At 43.2% G+C, this 23,485-nt stretch overlaps 2 protein-coding genes across 6 annotated transcripts in view; one reads left to right on the top strand and one right to left on the bottom strand.

Annotated features, from left to right (window-relative positions):
- The window catches only part of STAU1 (staufen double-stranded RNA binding protein 1), a 39,442-nt gene extending 35,550 nt beyond the window's left edge, over positions 1-3,892 (top strand). For all 4 annotated transcript variants that reach the window (XM_082226023.1, XM_082226022.1, XM_082226021.1 and 1 more), the window contains 3 exons: positions 440-562; positions 1,784-1,869; positions 2,885-3,892. In XM_082226023.1, the coding sequence (XP_082082149.1) occupies positions 440-562; positions 1,784-1,869; positions 2,885-2,972 (297 nt within the window). In that variant the 3' untranslated portion in view covers positions 2,973-3,892. The remainder of the gene's footprint in view (positions 1-439; positions 563-1,783; positions 1,870-2,884) is intronic.
- LOC309534240 (retinol dehydrogenase 10-like) lies at positions 1,879-19,488 on the bottom strand. 2 transcript variants are annotated; one of them, XR_014220600.1, is made up of 6 exons: positions 18,824-19,488; positions 11,671-11,769; positions 11,321-11,466; positions 8,882-9,013; positions 7,083-7,325; positions 1,879-2,159 (listed from the first exon to the last, which is right to left on the bottom strand). XR_014220600.1 is itself a non-coding variant. In XM_082226409.1 (5 exons), the coding sequence occupies exons 1-5, from the start codon at positions 19,367-19,369 to the stop codon at positions 7,250-7,252; spliced, it is 999 nt and encodes a 332-aa protein (XP_082082535.1). In that variant the 5' UTR covers positions 19,370-19,488; the 3' UTR covers positions 5,976-7,249. The 2 variants fall into 2 exon arrangements, 1 of the variants encoding a protein (XP_082082535.1); XM_082226409.1 differs by lacking the exon at positions 1,879-2,159 and having other exon boundaries at positions 5,976-7,325.
- Between the last annotated feature and the right edge of the window lie 3,997 nt (positions 19,489-23,485).

Below are 23,485 nucleotides of genomic sequence, written 5' to 3' on the forward strand. Positions count from 1 at the left end.
ACTTTTTCTGGGCTAGGCTCCCCTGCAGGTGAGAGCTTCCCCCAGTTTTAGAATGTTGCTGAGGAAGCAATCTCCTTGCATATAGGGAAGTAGCATACTCCTTGAGATGCTCAATAAAAGCTCTTCCTGGTGTACCACTTTCCTACATTTAGAGGACCATTTTAACAAGTAGCAATTCACATGAGTAGAGTGAAAGTTTAGCCCACCTCCAGTTCTCCATCACATGCAGAACACCTGAAAGATAGATGAGGTTTTTCTTTTCTTTTTTCTGCGTTTTGGAGTAGACAAGAACAGGGATCTTTTTCTGTCTGGGAGAAGCTCCTGCTTGTTACCATATCAATGTTGCAGCGCTAATGAGAGTTCTGGGGAGCAAATAAGAGCTTGCTTAGAGGGTTGGGGGACACCTGTTTGGAAATAATTCAAACTTTCTTTTTCTTAGGTTGAATACAAAGATTTCCCCAAAAACAACAAGAACGAATTTGTGTCTCTTATAAATTGTTCCGCTCAGCCGCCACTGATCAGCCATGGAATTGGAAAAGATGTTGAATCTTGCCACGATATGGTAAGAGAACGTGGAGCTGATTTTATATAAATGAATTGTGGACCAGTCATTAACTTCCTCCAATGTGATCACTTAAACATTCAGATGGATGGGAGTCTAGATTAGGCATCTTCAGGTTTTTTCTCCTTGGGTCCAAGAGAAACCCATTGGAGTGATGACAAATGTTGACTAATGGAGGACAGTTTGTGTCTGTTGCTGCTCTACTTGAGGGAGCCAGTGTGAATTAGGAACCAGCACACTTTCCCATTAAACAACAGTATATCTTCACTGAGCCAGCTGCTTTTAAACTCTCTGAGCTGCACCATCCTAGTAGATTTCACTGCTCAAATTTTTCATGCTGGCGTGTCTTACAAAAGAGAAACCTACAGTGATGCAAAGATTTTTGTCATAGAAGCCCTGACTTCAGTCCTAGTTTCAGAGTTCTGAGTCAGCCAGAACTTGAGGCTACAAACAGGGCATTCTTCCCATGCTGAGCCCAGGTTCTCACATATACAGTGGTGCCTCGCAAGACGAAAAGAATCCGTTCTGTGATTCTCTTCGTCTAGCGGTTTTTTTGTCTTGCGAAGCAAGCCCATTGAAGGATTAGCACTATTAGCGGCTTTCAGCAGCTTATCGGATCAGCTGATAAACGGCTTGGCGGCTTAGAAAGGGGGGGGAGGGGAAAAACCCGCAGGAACTCGCAAGACATTTTCGTCTTGCGAAGCAAGCCCATAGGAGATTCGTTTTGCGAAGCACCTCCAAAACGGAAAACTCTTTCGTCTAGCGAGTTTTCCGTCTTGCGAGGCATTCGTCTTGCGGGGCACCACTGTACATACCTAACTTGCCCAGTTTGTCCATGAAAAATGATCTTCATTCTGTGCAGCTTGGAAATGGGAAAATGGCAAGTCTGCTAATTGAGGCCACGGAAATCCTGTATGGAATTAATCATTTTCATTTCTGTGTGCATGACCAACTTTAGCAGAGTGTTGAGTGTTTTTAATGCACACATTGCCCAGTATTCTTCCAGCCATTTATCATAACATGCATCCATTATTTATTTATGAGCATTGATAAATCACCTAACATTTCAAAAATATCCCAAGTGGCATACAGTCTAAATAAAAAGAAGAAATCATTGAAACAAAAATGCAACCTAAAACCAGTAATATAAAAGTTTAATTCAGTGACTTCAGACACGTAAAACATCCATGTTATATTTAATTCAATCTTTTCCTTCTCCAGGCTGCATTAAACATCTTAAAATTGCTGTCTGAGTTGGACCAACAAAGTACAGAGATGCCAAGAACAGGAAATGGACCAATGTCTGTGTGAGTGAAAATGATCTTTTCTAGCGTTTACCTCCTTTTTTTACTAAACAAAAAACAAAAACCCAGCCACAACGTTCTAACCGTTTCACAGAAATATCATTTGCCTTTAGAGAAGTATTTGTTTACATGGAGAGTTATAAAAAACAACCTTGTATCACATTGGCAGATGAGTGGGAGAGCAGGTTTATGCCCAGCCGTTGTCCATTTAGTATCACACAGCTAGTCTAGTTTCAGTTTCTTCCAACAACATGTCCTGTCGTTCATGTTTCTTTGAGGTTTTGAATGTGTTGCTGTAAGCAGAACATCATTAACTGTACCCATTCTCAGGGCGTGCTTTGCAGAGTTGTCTTAAATAAATAATAACTAAATAATTGTTTTTATTTATACCCCAGCCAGAGCAGCTAACACCAATAAAATTACAATAAAACATAAGGGGGGGGGAACAACCCCCCTAAAAAAACCCAGTTTATTAAAATATGGTTAAAATACAATTTAAAATGCAGCCTCATTTTAATAGTAGCCCATAAATCAAAACCATAAGGGGAGGGAAACATAAGGGTCAGACTGAGTCCAAACCTGCGGAAAGATGTCAAGTCCTGCAGGGCCCTAGCCTCTTGTGACAGAGCGTTCCACCAAGTCGGGGCCAGTACTGAAAAGGCCCTGGCCATAGTTGAGACCGATGTAACCACCTTGCGGCTTGGGACCTCCAAAGTGTTGTTATTTGTGGACCTTAAGCTCCTCCGTGGGGCATAGCAGGAGAGGCGGTCCCATAGGTACGAGGGTCCTAGTCTTAAGCTAGCGGAGCAAATTTCTCTTGCCAGCAGTAGCTTAATTGCATTACTGGCAGCGCATTTAAAGTCAATGGATAAATGCGACAGTGGGAGTTTGCTATTTCAAAGGAAATGTGCCTCTTGGCATGAGTTTGAAAGTGCCACAATTCTGGCTGAGAGATCCATAATCCCAAGCATGGTTCCTTTTTTGGGGAAAAACAAAACCTTTTTCTTTTTTTTCCTAGATGCGTGAAGCAAGAAATGGAAAACGACCCTCTCCTCAAACCGGCTAGCTCAAACACTTTGGGACAAACACTGGACACCACTGCCTAAAAAAGGCTTGACTGGACCCAAACCTTGAAAGCACCAGAGAAAATCAAATGCTTCCTAATTAATGTAACCTAACTGTTTTAGAGCGCTACAGTTGTCCCAATCCACTGTAGTATCTAAATCATAACCGTTGCTTTTCAAACAGTGATAAAATTTTTAGTTTCATTACATTGTTTTGAATGACACTATAAATTTTTCATTTAAAAAGAAGAGAAAAGTTTCTTAATTGTACCTAGAAATATAGCACAGTTTAGAAACTTTTGTTGTCTGATAACACTTACCTATGAACTAACTTGGGAAGATCATATCCATGTATATGTTTGGTCTTTTGTTTTTAATGAAATTGTAAAAAAAATTCACTGGAAACAACTGTGTGCCTGCCATTTGATTGAAAACAAAGTCGGCTAGGCAAGTCTAGCCTAATTATTGAACGGTTGAATAAATTACACATTTTAGGAATTTTAAAACTTCATTTGATCATTTTGATTTCTAGAATATTGGGGGGGGGGACTTGAATGCCGCAGAAGTTTAAATGGTCTCTAATCTTTGTTTTTTAAAAGAATTGTGTGTGTGTGTCTATATATAAAGGCACACAAACTCAGTACAGTACAGGATATGATCTCAATGTAGTGCATATAAAACTGCAGATTGATTTTCCTTGAGTGCTTTATACTGTTTAATTACATCTCCATGTAGGGCTGAAAAAAATTACCTATGTTTATATATAAACTGTGTTGCTTTTGATGTTGTGTTTATTGCACACAGTGGTGTGTGCAATAAAGTTTTTGCATATGGTCCAGGTAAAGCACGATAGCCTTGCAAGTTAAGTACTGCTTCAGTTCATTGTTTACGCTGGAATTTTTTCTCCCCATGGAATGTAAGTAAAACTTAGTGTTTGTCACCAATAAATGGTAAATACTAAAGTGGTGGGTTTCTTTGTTCCCTGTGAGATATATATATATATATATTTGTTTCCTGTGCTAATATGAGCAAAGATGAAGGGCTAAACCTATAAAAGTTGGTCAGAAATCTCTCGACACAAATTGACCAAAACCTATAAAAGTTGGTCAGAAATCTCTCGACACAAATTGACCAAAACCTATAAAAGTTAGTCAGAAATCTCTCGACACAAATTGACCAAAAACTGAGGATATTCAGAATTATACTTTATATGGCAGTTTCTCTTAGTGCTCAACATACAGTGGTGCCTCGCAAGACGAAATTAATCCGTTCCGCGAGTCTCTTCGTCTAGCGGTTTTTTGGTCTTGCGTAGCAACCCTATGAGCGGTTTAGCGGTTTAGCGGCTATTAAAGGCTTAGCGGCTATTAAAGGCTTAGCGGATTAGCGGCTAAAAGGCTATTAGCGGCTTAGAAAAGGGGGGGGGAGCGAAAAAAAAATCGGAACACTTGCAAGACGTTTTCGTCTTGCAAAGCAAGCCCATAGGGAAAATCGTCTTGCGAAGCAGCTCAAGAACGGAAAACCCTTTCGTCTAGCGGGTTTTCCGTCTTGCGAGGCATTCGTCTTGCAGGGCACCACTGTACTTTACATACGTGTTCAGGAATCATTCCAACAATCCTGTAAGGTAGACCAGGGGTTATTCTCCGTATATAAAGGATTGGGAGGGTGTGTGTTAAGCTCATCTATGGTATTAATCGTTACATTATTGCACTTGTGTCTTATAACAAGTATGACCTTCCCTGTCCACTGACTCCAGAATTTGCATGGAACTGTCTTAATGATTTTATTTCATAAGATTTATGTAACACTTGATTTAAAAACAAAAAAAAGAACCCAAATCTCAAAGCAGTTGTAACCACTGCTAACCCTAACCCTAACCCTTCTTGCATAACATTATTTGTATTTTTCACTGTTTCTTCAGCTAAGGTTTAGCTTCCAATTAATGCCGGGAATCCATCTTTTTGTAGCCTGACGCTGATTCACTAAGGCTAAGTTGAGTGCTCCTAATTCTAAGTTCCTTCAGCGTATTTTCAGGGTATATTCAATCAAAAGTTAGGCTTATTTTTTCCATAGCTATGGGCATTTCCCTTTATCTGCAGGGTGTGCCTGAGTTGAGTGATGTACAGATAGTATCTTTATATACCCGATTCTACTGAATCTCCTTTTACCTTAATGGGGCCTATACAAAATGCACTGAAATGAGTAGGGAAGGCAGCAGCATTTGATAGGTTGAATCATCTCAAGGCTATTACAGAATGGCTTTTTGGATACTATTTTTGTTGTTTATGCCATTTCCCCAGAATCTTAATGGTCTTATACTTGGCAAAAGTGAATTTTTACATTAGTTTAGATAACTTGGGTGTGCTATTTTCTTTTAATGTACTTTGTTCACACAATCCACTTCTTCTGTACAGGTGTGGGTAGGGGGGAAGATAACCTTAATGGCTACATAAGAATACTCTTACTGTTCTTGTATAGTTGGTGTATAACCTGGCCAAGTTGTAAATAATAATCTGAGTTTGTATCACTTCAGTTTCCATACTGTAATGTGTATGGGTTGCTCGTGCGTAAGTTGCTGCCTCTCCAGGCTTTGTTGCCTTTCAGTCTGGGCAGCCCTTCACTTCGTGGCTGCCTCAGTCGCTAGCAGAATCCGTCAGTGGGCGTTTCTTAAATCTTTTCCAACATAAAAGTTGTTTGACACCCAGTCTCCTCCTACTCTCTCTGAGCGGAAGTCTTCTGCGCAGGGTGGGCGTGGGTAGTGGAGGACCCGTGCTCTCCCCGCTGGTGTCCAGTGAAGAGTCCTGGAGCCCTCTCACCGATTCCCCCATCAGCCCCTCTATATCCCTGGTGTTGCGCTGATTTGCTTCCCCATCTGCGGAGCTGCCTCTCTCCCTGCTGGGCCCTACTCCAGCATCATCTGAGAGCCTTCCCTCCGCCTCTAGCTCTGATGTCAGTTCCCTGACACATACACATAACTGGTTTTCTGACACTTTCCACAGAGCAGCAAAACATCCCTGATGCCTCCCATTATTAATGTTTTCCTTACATGTGACCTTTTTAAAAAAAATGTTCAATTAAGCTCCAGTGTTACACTGCAAGCTTTGTAACTCTCTGACCATCTGTGTGCATGTGATCTGCATCATATCTTTTGACTGGCCAATACCAAGAGATACCAAATATCTCTTGACTGGCCGATGTCTTGGGACATGTTTCTATCCTACATCAGGGGAGTGGGACCTGTTAACACTCCAGATATTGTAGGACTCAACAGCCCCAGCTCACTTGCGAATGATCAGCTTGCTTCATGTCAATTTTTCTCCAGTGTCAGGATAGAGTTGGAAGGGACCACAAGAGTCACCTAGTGGTGCAGTGCAGGAATCTTGCCCAATGTGGGCCACGAACGTATGACCCTAAGATTAAGAGTCTCGTGCTCTACCAGTTGAGCTATCAGAGCAATTACATGTCTTGAATGGGGTTGGTTGTGTTGGAACACAAGATGAAGGGGAATGCATTGTGGGAAGTTGGAAGAACAGATAAACAAGGTGGAAAACACATAACTGTTTTATTTACATAGGCTTAGTTTCTTGAGGAAGGACAATAAGATCCCACAAACATGTTCTGCCCGACTTGCTAGGAATGTGTAGCTGTTGTTAGAAATCCCCGTCTTCCGCATTCAATTCTACTTCCTAAAATAGTTGGCTGTATCTCTATTCCTTTCCATTCTCCTGTATAAAACGAACAGCTGGAAAATAGGTGACCCAAAAGTGTTATCATGGGGATTAATACAATACACAGTAATGCATACTTCAGATCCATTGTTACAGGCTGCCTCCAAGGCCGGCATCATTCAACTCAGATTATATCTCTGCAGTGATAGGGAGCTGAAAATGAGGTTTATCAAGTCTGTTTCCTGAAGAAAGATTCTGGTGTATACCTCTGAATATAATGGAAAGTCAAGTGAAACACCCCGAAATAAGAGTGGATGAAATATTGCGGAGGAGGGAAATCTCTTATTTTCCGTCAACGCTTAAAATGTTTCTACCTGCTGTATCATTTGATCTTTCTGAACGCTGAATGTTGAAAGAGATTCTCCAACAATTGTTCAATAGCCAAAGGCATAAATGCTCACAAAGAGAGCCCTTGCATGTACGTTACCTGTGCAAAACCAGAATATTCCAGTGAATCTTGAATGCCAAACTTTGATTTCATCTGTCCTTTTTGCCTGAATTTAGAATCGGAAATCTTGCTATCGAAGCTGTGATGCAAAAGGACAACACTTTTCATCCTTTTCACCTTCCAGCCACTTAATGGTGATAGTTTATTTAGCTTTTTTGTGGAATACATTTGTCCAGTCCCAGGAATTTTTGAATAAGAACTTGAACATCCCAAGGAAGGAGACTGAGGAAGAGAGAGAAGGAAAAATTGTAGCTTTGTTTAAAAGCATCTCTGAAATATTGGGAGCACAAATAACAAGTCTCATTCCCACCCCTTATTTCAGGGTTGCAGAACCTGTCACTTCCCCAGATACTGCTGGAGACTGACTACAAACTTGCCATGAATTTGTGACATTTTGGCTGGGCATAGTAAAGTTATTGCCCAACTACGGATTTTGTCATTCTGTTCTTATGAACCAACGGAGCTACCTTTTAGCTTTTTATGTGTTGTATCCAACTATTTGTCTTTATATCTGCTTTGGCCTCCCTCCCACAACATGTTTGGAACATTGCAAAATCGAGCCCTTTGGGGTGCTGCTATGAAATACAGGGCGAGTCTTTTAATGAGGCCCTGTAGAACATGTGAACTCTGTATCCACAGGGCCTCTTTCAAAGGACTCACCCTATACATAGCGTTGAACTATGCTTCTAGTGAGCAGAACGGATTTACCCAGTTATCACCCAATCCATAAATAGAACCCAAAGTGAGTGGTTGGTGAGTCAGATGTGAAAAGGGACTTTCCTAAACTTGGGCATTTTTCAACATGGAAAGAATTGCCGTATTTTTTGCTCTATGAGACTCACTTTTTCCCTCCTAAAAAGTAGGGAAATGTGTGTGCGTCTTATGGAGCGAATGCAGGCTGCGCAGCTATCCTAGAAGCCAGAACAGCAAGAGGGATTGCTGCTTTCACTACGAAGCGATCCCTCTTGCTGTTCTGGCTTCTGAGATTCAGAATATTTTTTTTTCTTGTTTTCCTCCTCCAAAAACTAGGTGCGTCTTGTGGTCTGGTGCGTCTTATAGAGTGAAAAATACGGTACTACCAACAATAAATGTTTTCCACCAGAGTCTTCTTGTGTCTTAATTAGTAATGTTTCAGTGTGCATCCCCTCCACATGAAAACTCTCCATGGAGGAGAAGGGAGAGGACAGAGGGTGACGAAAGAGTCGTGGGTAGAGGGGGGCTCTTTTCCCATCCTTTGGACCCCCTGGGAAACTCAACAAACCTTCTGCACCTGGAACTGGGTGTGGAGTGTGCAGGTGAATAGAACACATCTGTGAGCAGCCCTGAGGAAGGACCCATCCACCTGGAGCCTGCCCATAAAAAGCAAGTCTAAAGTGTGAGACTCGGGTGATATGATGTCTGCTGCTTCCAGGAGCTCGGGAGACTTGTGAAATGAACTGAGAGTTTGTTTGGACCTTGGGTGAGAACTCAGGAGACTGAGAGGGACAGTGTGTCAGAAGGAAAATGAATTGATACTGATTTATATATACATATTAGTAACTTGATCTAAATGTTAATGTACCATTTTTACAGGTTACTGATGCTGGCCTTGGCCCAGCCAAAAGGCTACAGGATGGTCAATGGGGGCGAGGCCTATGGCACTGAGGTCTGGCCTGACTCCTTGCTCATTAAACACTGCTTTAGCCTTTATTGGCTACAGTAAACTCAACGCTAATTTTTCCACCCCTACCCCTATTAAGCAGTCATAGGTCTGCCAGTTCCTGAATACAGTGACTTACTTTTTTAAAATGGCCACAAGGTACAGCATTCTGGGGACGTAGATCACATGCTGATTCTGAAGTATTCTGTGCATTGCTGATTTCACAAACTGGTCTGGCTTTAAGGGAGAAAGTAGGGCTTCCAGTTCTTGCCTAGAAAAAGAAAAAATGCATGTTGAGGGAAAGGAAGCAGTGTCAACTTTTGTGTGGAAAGACGGTGAGCATTGCTCAGTTCTGCTGCTCAAAACAAATTCCTGGGTGCAGAATTCTTTCTCAGTGTGTTTCTCTTGGTCCAGGCTCTCGTTTGTGGATCTCAGGATTTAGGTTAAAAAGCAAGGTAGATCCTGCAAGGCTGAAGTCTGTCAACTGGTCCAGATCACTGATATTAATTGTGGGTGGGTGTGATTCTGTTTTGCTTTGCTCCCTGGTGTAATCTAGCTCTTTCTTGGAACCCAAGCCATGGGGCCCACCCTAAGCTAGAAACCTTTTGATTTTCCATCCTCGCAGACAAACCACTGTCCCTTTTAACAATGTTCCAGGTTAACACTTTGCAGCAACCACTTCAGACAGGCTAAAAACATTATTAATTGCAGAAATGCCTGAATCGTTGAACCAGAGTGGAGTCGCTGTAACAAAGTCTAAATTATGGATCTGCTGATTCTGTTCTATATAAGGTGAGTTCAAGGTATCGCTACGGCTCGGCGAACCCTGTCATTAATCATGTGAACAATATATTCCCCTGCAAGTATTAAGCAGCTAAGGGATGAGTCAGTAATCCATGGGAACAATTCAAATTAAGTAAGTGGACATCTCTCCATTCCTTCTTTCTCTGTGTCAGGCGCCACACTGAATAGTATTAAAGCGTGGGAAGGTGGTAATCACTCTTCTCCAGCTATGTAGTTCTAGAACAGGGGTGAGGAACCAAGGGATGCATCTTCTCATGGGTATCATGCCAAAAATAATGGGCAGAGGCGAGCGTAGGAAGGGGTGGGTGCGGGATGTGGCACACCCTGGGTGTCACCCTGGGGGTGTGTGACAAATTGGCACACCGCGGGGGTCAGCACTTACCACGGGGCCTGGCCTGCAGCGCACCCGAGCCACGCATCTCTTCTGGGAGTGATGCGGTGGCTTGGGGCCCTGTGCTGCCTGAAACGGCAGTGTGGGGCTTACATCCACCAGGCGGACACCGTGGGCAGCTTGCCACCCCCCCCCCGGACGGATCGCTGTGGGGCACCCGTGCATGGATTGCCATGGCACCCCCTGTGATGCCCCCCTGTGTGCAGATTGCCACCCTGCCCCCGTGAGGCGCCCCCATGCATGGATCACCCCGCCCCTGCCGCTCCGGCTGCCACAGCAGCTTAGCTATGCCCCTGGGCAGAGTGCCAGTGTGGTGTAGTGGTTAAGAGCGGTAGACTCGTAATCTGGTGAACCGGGTTCACATCCCTGCTCCTCCACATGCAGCTGCTGGGTGACCTTGGGCCAGTTACACTTCTTTGAAGTCTCTCGGCCTCACTCACCTCACAGAGTGTTTGTTGTGGGGGAGGAAGGGAAAGGAGAATGTTAGCCGTTTTGACACTCCTTTGGGTAGTGATAAAGCGGGATATCAAATCCAAATTCTTCTACTTGTGCAATGGAGGTGACTCTTTGTTTGGTAAGTCACACAAAAGCCAGAGGTGAACACACACACACACGCACGCACGCACCTGGAAGACTGCATTCAACCCCCCAGGCCTACTGTTTGCCACTCCTGTTATAGATGAATATATACTAAATTTCAAAAGCTGACGATAGGAGGAGAATTTTGTGCTAGGGGATTTCAGTCTAGGGTAGAGTTCACCTCACTTCATGCCAGAGTTCTGGCCTGGGGAGATAAGAAGCCCCTCCCCTGATGGCATCATGTCCTGATGATGCCCTGCTTGGTTACCAGAGGTGGTATTTTATGTAGGTTAAAGACTGGAACGTCCAAGAATGGAAGCCTTCAGCCAGTCTACATTTCCCACTACTCATTGAGAAATGAGTGGCTCTGAATCCATTCTGAACCTTTCAATGTGCTGTTGAAATGAATGGGTGGCCCTTAACTAACCATCCCATCAGTGCAAGGGCTTCCAACTTCTTGGTGTGTGACTCATGTCGCCTCTGAAAAGGGTTGGGGGAACCCATACAACAGATTAAGGGGGTGCACCGGGGGGCGAGGAGCAGAATGTTCTGTTGTTCAGCTAAGTTTACTAAGAGTAGGTGCATTCCTTGTGCCAGGGATCAAGTTGGTGTGTGTGTGTTTTGAGTAGGAATCTGTGTGAGTGTCAACCAACCAACCATTCATGTTATTTGTACGCCCCCTTTCCAAAGTCAAAACTGTGCTCAAGGTGGCTTGCAACATATATATAAATTAGAAACCTATAAACAGCAAAAGTAGTCATAAAAAGTGAACAAACAAAACATTAAAACTGAGTGCAGCGTTACCTGATTCTACAGCCATGGAACATGCCAGTGTCCGTGAAATATGGACAAACAAGGGTAGTCTTCACACCACTGACTCTTTTGGCTTTCAGCTCATGGCTCAGAGCTTCATGGAATCCAACCACGGCAAACTTGCTAGCGCAGTAACCCTGAGGAAACAAGCAACATTTTCCCGTTTACATGCTTAACTTAGGGGCTCTATCACTGTTTTAGTAAGACCCTGCAATGAGAGAGATGCCCTGCGTCATTAGTGATGCTTGGCCTTGGGAACATGGATTATAGACATAAATCATGCAAATGTAAAAGTGGCAATTTAGCTTTTGTGAACTTCTGTCGACGTGTCGCTTACCAACCTCCAGACAACCTGTTGCAAAAAGTCCAAATGATCCTGCAACTGTCACAATGTGGCCATGATCTCTCTCAATCATTTGTGGAAGAAAAGCCTTGACTGTCTGCAAAAGGGGTTAAGAGAGTTTTGATTATACTCATGTTTCCTTTTTGTGTGTTCAGATTTGCAACTAGTAAGCAGCAGTTGTAATGTTTGAAGGCCTGCTTTGCAAAGGTACCAGCAGAATATAAGAACAAATCTGTTTAGTTTCTTTTATTATAAATATGTAAAACACACACGCGCGCACACACTACAACTGTCCTATTAAATATATCATTGTATACACAAGGGTAATATTTCTTAATCTTGACTTCTTCTAAGCTTAGCTCTTATTTATACCAACTTTTTTTTAAAAAAAAGCTACATGTATTTCATCAGTATTATTTTTTTTATTTTAGAAATAGAGTTCAAAGTAGCTCCATTTTCTTTCTATAAGCAGAAATCTGTTTAGTTTTTTTACTGTTACAGGATACAATGTAGGCAAAATTATTGGTGGCTAGTAGTAGTAGCAGCAGCAGTAGTAGTAGTAATAATAATAATAATAATAATAATAATAATAATAATAATAATAATAAATTTATACCTTGCCCTTCTAGCTGAGTTTCCCCAGCCACTCTGGGCGGCTCCCAAGAGATTATTAAAAACATGATAAAACATCAAACATTAAAAAACTTCCCTAAACAGGGCTGCCTTCAGATGTCTTCTAAAAGTCAGATAGCTGTTTATTTCAATTGACATCCGATGGGAGGCCCTTCCACAGAGCGGGATATTTGATATTTTATCATGTTTTTGATATTTTGTTGGGAGCCACCCAGAGTGGCTGGGTAAACCCAGCCAGACCAATGGGGTATAAATAACAAATGATTATTGTTATTTTAGTTTCAAGTGGGTGGAGTTGAACATGTTAGGGTTTGAAACCTAAGACGCTGGCAAGTTAGCAATGTCATGTAACTTTAAGTAGCCAAGCTCGTTAAGTTGTTAAGTTGCTCAGTATATAAAGAGTGTTTGTTTCTCTGTGTGTGGGGCGTGAAGCAAAAATGTCTGAAAGCTCCGGAGGTGTTTCTGTTATCTGTCTGCAATAAACCTGTCTTTGGAAAGACAGGGCTTCCCTGTGTTGTTATTTCTTTGCTGCTGAGACTCTGAAGCTTGTACTGCAACAAGAATCTCTGCACTGGACTTAATTAATACTCTGCAAAGAGAGCTATTGCTGGTGGCGCAGCGGAAGCGTTTACTGGACCAGGACACAAACTCTCTTAGGTTATGGATCCTTCTACGTTTCTACAGCTGTATTGTGTGCAGAGAAAGTGAAAGCAGCATTCGAATGAGAGAAGACCGGCTTGGTCATAAATCCAGCTCTTAAAGGAACTGGGAGGCTGGAGGCGTCTGAAAAGTGAGTAAGACAAATCCCAAGGGGAAAGAGAAGAAAGGGCACACAGAGGGAGTAGCAGCAGACCCCAAGAATGGCAGTGGAAAATTTCCAGGTTCCCTTTACAAAGTTGAACTCTGCTAATTACGTGCAGTGGTCTAAGAGGGCTCAAGTCTGGTTGGAAGCCAAAGAAGTGTGGGCTGACTATGTCCAGAGGCGAAAGCCGTTTGTGGCTGTTGCAGCAGATGCCACAGCAGAGCAACAGGCTGCTGCACATGCTCAGAACAGGGAACATGATAAAATGGACACTAAAGCTAGATGCATGTTGATGGTATCGATAGATGATTCCCAATTACCTCATGTGGAAAATTTAAGGTCTGCATTTGAAATTTGGGAAGCTCTTAGGCGAATTCACCATAGAGCCACGCCCGGAGAGAAGGTGAACATTATACGTGCTTTGTATGAGTTGAAACTGAAGCCAGGGGATAGTGTGGTTGAACACACGTCACAGATGACTGAGTATTTCAACCAACTGTCATCTTTAGGTGTGAATTTTCCTGAAAATATTAAAGTTTATACTCTGCTTAGCAGCCTGCATGCAGGGTTTGAAAACTTAGTACTAACTTTACAAGTTTTGCCAGAGGACCAGCTGAATATGAATTATGTGACTGGTAGATTGTGTGAACAAGAATATCAACATCATCGAAAACGTATTGATAATTCAAATACCCCAAGGGTTGGATGTTCAGATAATTCCCAGAGTGGGGAAACTAGCAGGCAGAGCTGTAAGGAAGCCTCACAAGTGTCTGCTATGGCCAGCAAGTCATGTTTTCGATGTGGCAGCAGGTTTCATTTGATAGCAAAGTGTCCAGAAAAGCAACAGGAATTTCAACAGTCCAAGGCCAGTTTCCGGAGTTACAGGGGAAGACGACATGAGAACTACAAGAATCAACGATCCAGAGGGGGAGCAGGTGCTGATAAGGGACTATCTGCAATGGCAGCACAACAGAGTCCTAAAAGGAGCCAACAAACATTGAAGTGGATAATTGACAGTGGAGCAAGTCACAGTTTAGTTCCAGCGACATCTAGTGGCCGCTTGATGAACTGCAAGACATTGCCAATTGCAAAAACCGTGACTATAGCAGACAATAGTAAACGAGAAATGAACCTTAAAGGCACAATTTATGTTAACTGTTTGCAAACTAACCTTCCTGTTTTTGTTCTTCCAGGAATGAAGAATGGACTTTTGAGTGTGTCATGCCTGGTAAAAAGTGGTTTTAAGGTTGAGTTTGAAAATGATGTGTGCACCATTTCGAAACAGGGGAAGGAGCTGGTTAAAATTCCCTGTGAGGATGGGCTTTTTGTTTTGGATGAAGAGCAGTTAGCAGCAGGTAGATGTTCAACAGGTGAAGCGCAAGCTAAGTGTGTAAATAAGGCTCCTCATACAGGTTGTGCACATCTACTACACAGAAGGTTAGCTCATATATGCTTTAAGTATGTAAGCAAGATGCCAGATTTAGCTGAGGGGTGTAACATTAAACCCTGTCCAAATTTTCTGGATTGTTGTGCTTGTAAACATGCTAAGGTTAAGACATGTAACTATCCTAGATCTGATAGAGTAAGCAAGAAACCCTTTGAACTTGTGCACACAGACGTGTGTGGCCCTATGCCAGTCAAATCGCTTGGAGGTGCGAGATTTATGCAAATTTTGGTGGATGACTTTTCAAGGGCTAGTTGGGTTTTCTTTCTGAAAGAAAAATCACAAGCAGCTTCCATCCTGATGGATTGGATTGAAGAAGTCGAATGTAAATTTGACACCAGGGTACGTAAAATACAATCAGATCGTGGTGGGGAATATGTGAACCACACGCTGGAGACGTGGTTAAAAAGGAAAGGTATAGTTCATAGACTTACCAATCCCTATTCACCACAGGAGAATGCAGTTGCCGAAAGAAAATTTCGAACATTACAGGAAGCCATTGCTGCTTTGCTGTTTGATTCTGGACTTCCACAGCGTTTTTGGGCTGAGGCTGCACTGTATGCAAATTATACTTTTAACAGAGTGTACAATAGCACAGTAGGCAACACTCCTTACTTCATGCTGTTTGGAAAAAAACCAAAAATTGATCATCTAAGAGTTTTTGGATGTCGTGCTTATGTGCTGGTGCCTAGGGCACAACGTAGGAAAGGCGATCCTAGGTCTAAAGAAATGTTTTTCTGTGGTTATCAAGCAAACACAAAAGGTTGGAGATTTGTGAATGTAGAAGGCAATCAAACGAAAATCACAATCAGCAGAAGTGCGGAATTTTGTGAACAGGATGGTTGGAATAAAATTCATGGAAATCCTGACATACTATTTGATGTGGTGAACAGTAGCAATGAAACTCAGGCCCCAGGGCAGGTATTAGTTCCAGAACAGACTGAGAAATTTGAGTCTGAGGATGAGGGTGAGAAATCGCCTAGTTCACCCAAGTCTGTAAAGTCAGAATCTTCTAGCTCTAAAAGTTCACCTGTACAGCAAGAGAGACGTGTAAAGTCAGAATCAGAAAGTTCTTCAACTACTAGTGACAAACAGGTGACGACTAGCGATTCTGGGTCAGAGGGGGAAACTGAAGGAACATCGCAGGAACTGCTAAGGCGTTCTAAGCGTACCAACAAAGGTAAACCTCCTGAAAGGTACCAAGCTATTAGTGTTTGGGCTGGTTTGGCAAATTGCGAACCTGAAAGTTTTGAGGAGGTTGAGCAATTACCCCAGGAGGAGGCCAGTAGGTGGCGTGAGGCCATGCAAAAGGAGTTGAATTCTATGAAAGAACTGGGTGTGTTTTCCATCACCAAACTGCCAGAAGGTGCCAAGGCAGTAAGTTGTAGGTGGGTGTACAGGATAAAGACAACAGCGATGGAGTAGACCAGATATTGCTTACGCTGTTAACTTACTCAGCAGAGAAGCTTCGAAACCTAGTGTAAATGCATGGAAAGGAATTCAAAGAGTGCTAAGATATTTACAATACACCAAAGATTTTTGCCTTGAATTGTCTTCGGAAGGACAAGCACAGATTACTTGTTGGGCAGATAGTGATTGGGCAAATTTAAAGGATAGAAAATCAGTGTCTGGCTGTGTAATAAAATTTGGTAACTCTCTGATTGGGTGGAGATCCAAGAAACAGAACCTGATTGCCTTGTCGTCAACAGAAGCTGAGTTCTGTGCCTTATCTGAGTTATGTAGAGATCTAGAATTTTACAAATGCTTAGCACAAGAGATGTATGAAAAGGCCATCACTCCAATCACTGTATGGGGTGATAATCAACCGTGTCTTAAATTAGCACAAAATGGGCAGTTTAAAGGTCGTACAAAACATTTGGATATCCGCTTTCAAAATGTTTGTCAAACGGTAAAAGCAGGAATTGTTAAATTAAATTACTGTCCCAGTCATGAAAATCAAGCTGATGGTTTTACAAAACCACTTGGGTTTCAGCGGCATGAAAACTTTTGTGAAGAAATGGGTCTGAAGTAATTTTGTTTTTTGTATTGCCAGCGAGAGGGGGTGTTAGGGTTTGAAACCTAAGACGCTGGCAAGTTAGCAATGTCATGTAACTTTAAGTAGCCAAGCTCGTTAAGTTGTTAAGTTGCTCAGTATATAAAGAGTGTTTGTTTCTCTGTGTGTGGGGCGTGAAGCAAAAATGTCTGAAAGCTCCGGAGGTGTTTCTGTTATCTGTCTGCAATAAACCTGTCTTTGGAAAGACAGGGCTTCCCTGTGTTGTTATTTCTTTGCTGCTGAGACTCTGAAGCTTGTACTGCAACAAGAATCTCTGCACTGGACTTAATTAATACTCTGCAAAGAGAGCTATTGCTGGTGGCGCAGCGGAAGCGTTTACTGGACCAGGACACAAACTCTCTTAGAACAAACCCGAGCTTAATGCAGACAAGATGCAAACACTCTGGCTTGGAGTGTCTGGAGGTCTCTGTTTTCCAAAGATGTTCTGACTAATTGTTCACCTAGAAAGAGGAGGAGCCACCACAACTTTGCTTCCATCCATGTAATTCCCAATTTCCCCATTTCTTCTTCCAAGTAAGAAACATTAATGCCTATTCAAAGTTCCTTCAGAAATTTGAGTCTTAATGGCACATGCGACAAGGATAAAAGAGTGTAACGAGATTAGTTTTCATTGCAATCCTCTTAAAATTGCCCTCCATTTGATTGTCTCTCCATCTTTTCAGGCTCTGCAAAGTAGGATTAATGAGAGCCAGGCCATGTTCTGCAAGACGGAACTGATAAGCTGCTTTTCAGAATTAGCTGCTGCAAAGCTACCCATCCACACTGCGTGAGTGAGCTGGGCGAACTTGATTGAATAATTACAAAATATAGCCCTTTGCATAACTCCTTGGTCATATCCGCACCATGACTTTAATGTACTCTTCTACCACTTGAACAGTCATGGCTCACCACCCTGCCAAGAAAAATGGGAACTGTTGTTTGTTCAGGGTGCTGAGAGTTGCTAGGTGACCATCTCACAGAGTTAAAATTTCCAGCAGCTGTAACGAACTGCAGTTCCCAGGTGTGTGTTTTTTGAAGCAAGTTACGGCACTTAAAGTGGTATAAGAGTGCTTTTAATGTGTAGTTGGGATAAGACACTTTATGTGCCAAACCGTATGAATATAGCATTGAACTTGCCAAGCAAAGATCAGAAATTTTGAGAAGAATTCAACATAGCACTATGGTGTTCATTCCACCAGCACAAACATTTCAGCTTTCCAGATTGTTATAAAATGTACATTTTTTGTTTCTTCAGCTTGTAAACCGCCTAGAGTATTGTAAGATAGAAAGCCAGTATACAAATTAAAAATGATGGTGATGATGATGATCCCCCCAACACCTCACATGTGCTGTTCTGGGGTTTTCCCCGACAACACCCCACAAAAGACAATTTGTAAGGGGCATCAGGATGGGGGGAGCGAGCCCTGTTGCACTAGTGGAAATCCTTCCATGGGATTTTTCGTTGTGCTGTCTGTTAAGAAGGCATCGGCCTTCTGCAGGGTTAAACTATTATTACAGATTTTAAAGCTGTTTCTAAGGCCAATGTTTAAATTCGTTTATAATATTTTTAGTCAGTTGTATGTTTCTATTCATCGGTGTTATCACATGCTACATTGAATATTGTGATAGAAATATCAGAAATTTCATACTTGAAACATATAACATCTGATATAACTAATGTATTTTGAGCCACATACTTCATCATTTGCTGAGAAGCATATATCAAGAGTACACCCATCACAAAGTAAGGAACAGAATGAAATTGCTTAAACTAAAGATGAAAATAATAATATTATTACACTGATGTTTCCCAAACTAATTAATCTGGATTCTAATGTACCAACACTGCCATTCCCAGCCACCATTAATCAAACATATTAGTAAGGCATGCCAATAATCTATGAACATCTATCACCATTGTCACAGTTGTATTTATGGTCTAATTAGCCAGTGCCATGGATACAGATGGATTGGGAGGAATACTTCCCCAGTCAAAGAATTGCTTCTATATGCATCTTCCAAAGGTGCAGAAAGGGGCACTCTCTTCTGCTCCCCATCCCCCGGTATTTTCACAGCTGACACAGATGCTCTCTGCATGGATGTTTTGCACTCCAGGTGGTTGCCTAGTTCATCTCCTCAGCTGGGCTATATTGACCGTCAAGAGCTGCAAGTTCACAATTCAGCCTTCCTCTCATTCAGGAGCCTGAATACACACTTACCCAAAAGTGAGCATGGCAGTTAGTCCTCATGGTTCTTTCCAGCAGTTCGTCAGGACACTGTAAGATGGGCTTTCCAGCTACAATGCCAGCATTATTGACCAAGATTGTGACACTGCCCACATCCTTTCTCACATACTCGGCAACGCTATAGACTTCTTCCTTCCGGCTCACATCGCAAGTATAAATGTAAGCCTTCGCTCCCAGCTTGCGAACTTCCCTGGCTGCATTTTCATTGCCTTCGGTATCTATATCCCACAAAACAAGTATTGCTCCTCGTCGGGCAAATTCCAATGCAAAAAACCTCCCAATGCCAGTTGGGCTGGCTGCACCTGTTATCAGGCAGATTTCATTAGTGACTCTTTTCTCTGCAGGTTTCTTTACCCACCGAAGCAGAGCATGGATGATGTAGCCAAATACTTTAGCTGTAAGTATAAGAAAGTCTACAAGCACAGACATTGTCTCGGATCTCTGGGGAGACAGTAATAAGAATGGAAGCTCTGTAAGGCTAGTGCATTGAGAAGCCTTCAGACAATACAATCCAGACATGCTGTATTTATGGGGAAAGTAAGATTTAAGAGATTATAGCAACCACTACCACTAAGAATGTGGAATTTGGACAACAATGAAGGTATTTCGTCAGTAATTCCCAAGCGGCAGGCTGGTACACGCTAGCATGTAATGAAAGTACTGCTAGTAGGCTGTGATGGCAAAGAAATGGATTAAGAAACTAAAGTGGAGGAGACTCTTGAGTGTCCCATGGACTGCAAGAAGATCAAATCTATCCATTCTTAAGGAAATCAGCCCTGAGTGCTCACTGGAAGGACAGATCGTAAAGCTGAGGCTCCAATACTTTGGCCACCTCATGAGAAGAGAAGACTCCCTGGAAAAGACCCTGATGTTGGGAAAGATGGAAGGCACAAGGAGAAGGGGATGACAGAGGACAAGATGGTTGGACAGTGTTCTCAAAGCTACCAGCATGAGTTTGACCAAACTGCGGGAGGCAGTGGAAGACAGGAGTGCCTGGCGTGCTCTGGTCCATGGGGTCACGAAGAGTCAGACCTGACTAAACAACTAAACAACAACAACAACAAGAAGAAACTAAAGACTCCTATAAGAACAAAACAACAACAGTGAGTCACTGTTGTGGCCACTCAGTCTCCACTGGAGGGGGACAACTTTGTCTAGTTATTCCATTGAGTATGATCGGCTCAGTCATGCTGGCCACATGACCCGGAAGCTGTATGCCGGCTCCCTCGGCCAATAAAGTGAGATGAGCACCGCAACCCCAGAGTCGGTCACGACTGGACCTAATGGTCAGGGGTGCCTTTACCTTTACCTTTATGATCGGATCATTCAGTTGCATCCAGGAGTGCCTGCTGCTGTCCTTTGGGACTGACAGGTGAAAACCAGGAGCCCAACAGTAGGTGGAGCAACAGCCAATGTGAAGCACAGCCAACTAATTCTATTTTCGTTCCCACCCATCTTCCTTCCTGCCAAGTTCTACAAGGGCAACACAGGAGAAGGAAGCTGAGAGTCAGTGCCCTATTCTGAATGGGGTTGCCATATTTCAAAAAGTGAAAATGCAGACACAAAAGTTGTGCCAAGGCACAAAAGTTCAGTGCAAAGGCATGGCAGAATTTCCTCTAAAGCTGTGTAGACACTTTAGCCTTTAAATCACATTTGAAACACATTATTTGCCTCAAAGAATTCTGGGCACTGAAGTTTACTCCTCAGAGCAACACTTAAAAAGCTATAGCTAATGGGGGGGGGGAATGTACTTTGAATGTGTTTTAAAGGTATAACATGTACACAGCCTAAATTGTAAACTGCCCTGTGTGATCCTTGGGTGTTGGAAACTGCCTTATATCAAAAACTGTTGGTCCCCTCTGAGTCCAGTATCGCTGTCTGCTCTGGAAGTGACCCTTGAAGACCAGATGGGCATTTTCTACTACTTCCTACTTGATTCTTGAACTGGACAAGCTATTGACTGGACCTGGGACCTTCTACATGCAAATTTATGACTTGCTGAGCTTTACAGATTAGTTAGCAGACTTCAGCCTTGAAGGATCTACCTTGTTTCTTACAACCAGTCCAGAAGGTGGCACTGACAGTTCCAAGATATCCTACACCCTCTAACTTTGGAACAAAAGTATAATAGTGTGGGAAAATGATTGCTTGTACATGAAAGCATGAGCAAAGTTCTTATTGTTGCAGGGTGATTTCATAGCTAGAAGCATCCTTGGAGCATGAACAGCGCGTGAACAGCTCGTGCTGTCCCATATGATTGGCTAACGTAGCATGGCCTGATGCTAGTGCGAAGGTCCTTATCTTCTGGCTTAGAACAAATTGCTTGCTTGTATTTTGTATCTTTCTGATTTCACACAATAAAAGCTGTGCTGCATTAGCCCTATGAGCAGCCATATTTCGGAACCTATCATGGTGTGAGACTGATTTTTCTTTGGATGCCGAGCTGTAACTCGACAATTGGTGCCCCGTGTGACTGCCTTCGGATTTCACGTTGTTTTTCATTATTCAGCACTCACCAACACGTCGTTCATCCACGTAGTGGATCCCTGGTGAGTGCTCCCGTGTGATTTCTTTTGGATTTCATGCTGTTAAACAACGTTCAGCCTCACCTCGCCTGGCAAGGGCTGCAGACGCGTCGTTCATCCACGTAGTGGATCCCTGGTGAGAGCTCCCGTGTGAATGTGATTCTGGACTACGTTACGGACTTATCAGCACTTACTTCCGCCCGGACAGGGCAAAAAGGCGCCTCCCTCATCCTCCTAAGGATCCCTCCGGTAAGTGCTCCCTGCTCTTTTTGCAACTCTTGCAATCATGGGAAAGTCTCTCTCTGCACCACAGAAAAAATTTTATAAAGACCTTAAATTCCTTTTGGCCAGTAACAACCTTGCTGTTCGGAAAGCTGACCTTAAGTCCCTTATAAAAGCCCTGGACACTCACTGCCCCTGGTTCCCCCAGGACGGAAATTGGGAGTTAGACGATTGGAAAAAAATTGGACACTTCTTTCAAAATCATCCTCAGATTGATGTCAAGGTTTTGCATGCCTGGAGTAACGTCTACAAAGCTATGTCGTGTTTAACTCCTTCAAACATTCTTCTGGCTGCTGCAACAACTTCTTCGCCCGCCCTCCCCGCTCCTGCTTTGCCTGCCTCAAACCTACCTCCTAAACCGCCGGACATTTTCCCTTCGGCTCCTCCTGTCACTCCCCTGCATTCTTCAAATTCTGCAGCACCCCCCGCTCTCCCACCTCCTCCGCCCAAGGCATTTGGCACCGCTCCTACAATTCCTCTTCAAAGATCTCTCTGTGCCACCGCTCCGTTGCTGCCTTTTGATTCTGATACTCCAAATCTCTTTCCTGTGATTGCTCCTGCACCCTCAGCCCCCGTCATGCTGAGCCAAACCGATGTTCTCGATGGGCTGACGGGAGGAGGAAATTTTCTTCCTATTGCCCAACAGTTGGTCTTTGATCCTATGTATTGGGCAGCCACCACAGCCTCAGCTCAGGAGGCTTTGGCCTCTGTCCCTGATGACAAGAATGAGCGCAATGGCCAATTGGGGAGCGTCAGACAGGGCCCTGCAAAGCTCTATGGACAATTTGTTGATCGCTTGTACAATACCTTCAAGCGGCAAGTTCAGGACCTGGCAGCACAAGAACCGATTGTACGCCAGCTTGTGTTTGATAATTCAAATGAGCACTGTACGCAAGAGCTGCGCCTTCTAATGGCAACATCAAATATAGCCATTGCTGATATGCTTAAAGCCTGCCAGTCAGTGGGCACTGCTAGCCACAGCCTGCTAGCCACGGCCTTGTCCTCCGCCGTGTCCCAAAATCCTGCAAAGGCTACAACCTGTTGGATTGACAGTGGCTAAAGAAAAAATCCAGCGGACTTTACCTATTACGTACCTGGGACACAAGCTGACAGCATCTGCAGCCATTCCAGTTACGCCTCAACTACAGTTTCCTGATCATCTTAAACTGGTGGATTTACAACAAATTCTTGGACAGCTGAATCGGATAAAGAGTTATTTGGACCTGCCCACCTCCACTTTGTCTCCACTATTTTCTGCCCTTAAAGGACATAAGGATCCAGCGGACAAGATCACAATCACCTCTGCAATGGAAGAGGATCTTCCACAGCTGTTCCAGTGTTTCCTGGCACGCTGAAAGGCCATCTTCACCCCTACTGCATTGGCCCCCCTTTTCCCTGGGAAGCCACTTCAACCACCAAACATCATTACAGTTTTGCTGCCTCCTAATAGCAACCATCCCATCTGTGTCATCACGTTTCGTTGGGCTTGGACTTTTGACTCAGCAGTACAAGGAGCAATACATCAGACTTATTTACAGCAAATGGGCTCCTGTATCTGCAGAAATGGTTGTGTGACTTCTTCTGGATTGTGGTTTTTACATGCCAATAATCGAGCCACGAAATATCACACAGGTTGCTCAGAAACAGCCATTGGACTAATTTACCATTCTCATCCTTATTGACATCACTTGGATTTTACCCCCCAGATATTTTTTTTTCTCCTCCCTCAGGAGTCCTGCCCTATGATGTGTTTCCCTGAGCATGTACAGAGGGCTGTCTTGGAACTATTGTGGACTCTTGGCAAGGGAGGGGGTGAGGGAATTTCAGT

The sequence above is a fragment of the Podarcis vaucheri genome, assembly GCF_965113315.1.
Source record: "Podarcis vaucheri genome assembly, chromosome: 6".
Classification (NCBI taxonomy): Eukaryota; Metazoa; Chordata; class Lepidosauria; order Squamata; family Lacertidae; genus Podarcis; species Podarcis vaucheri.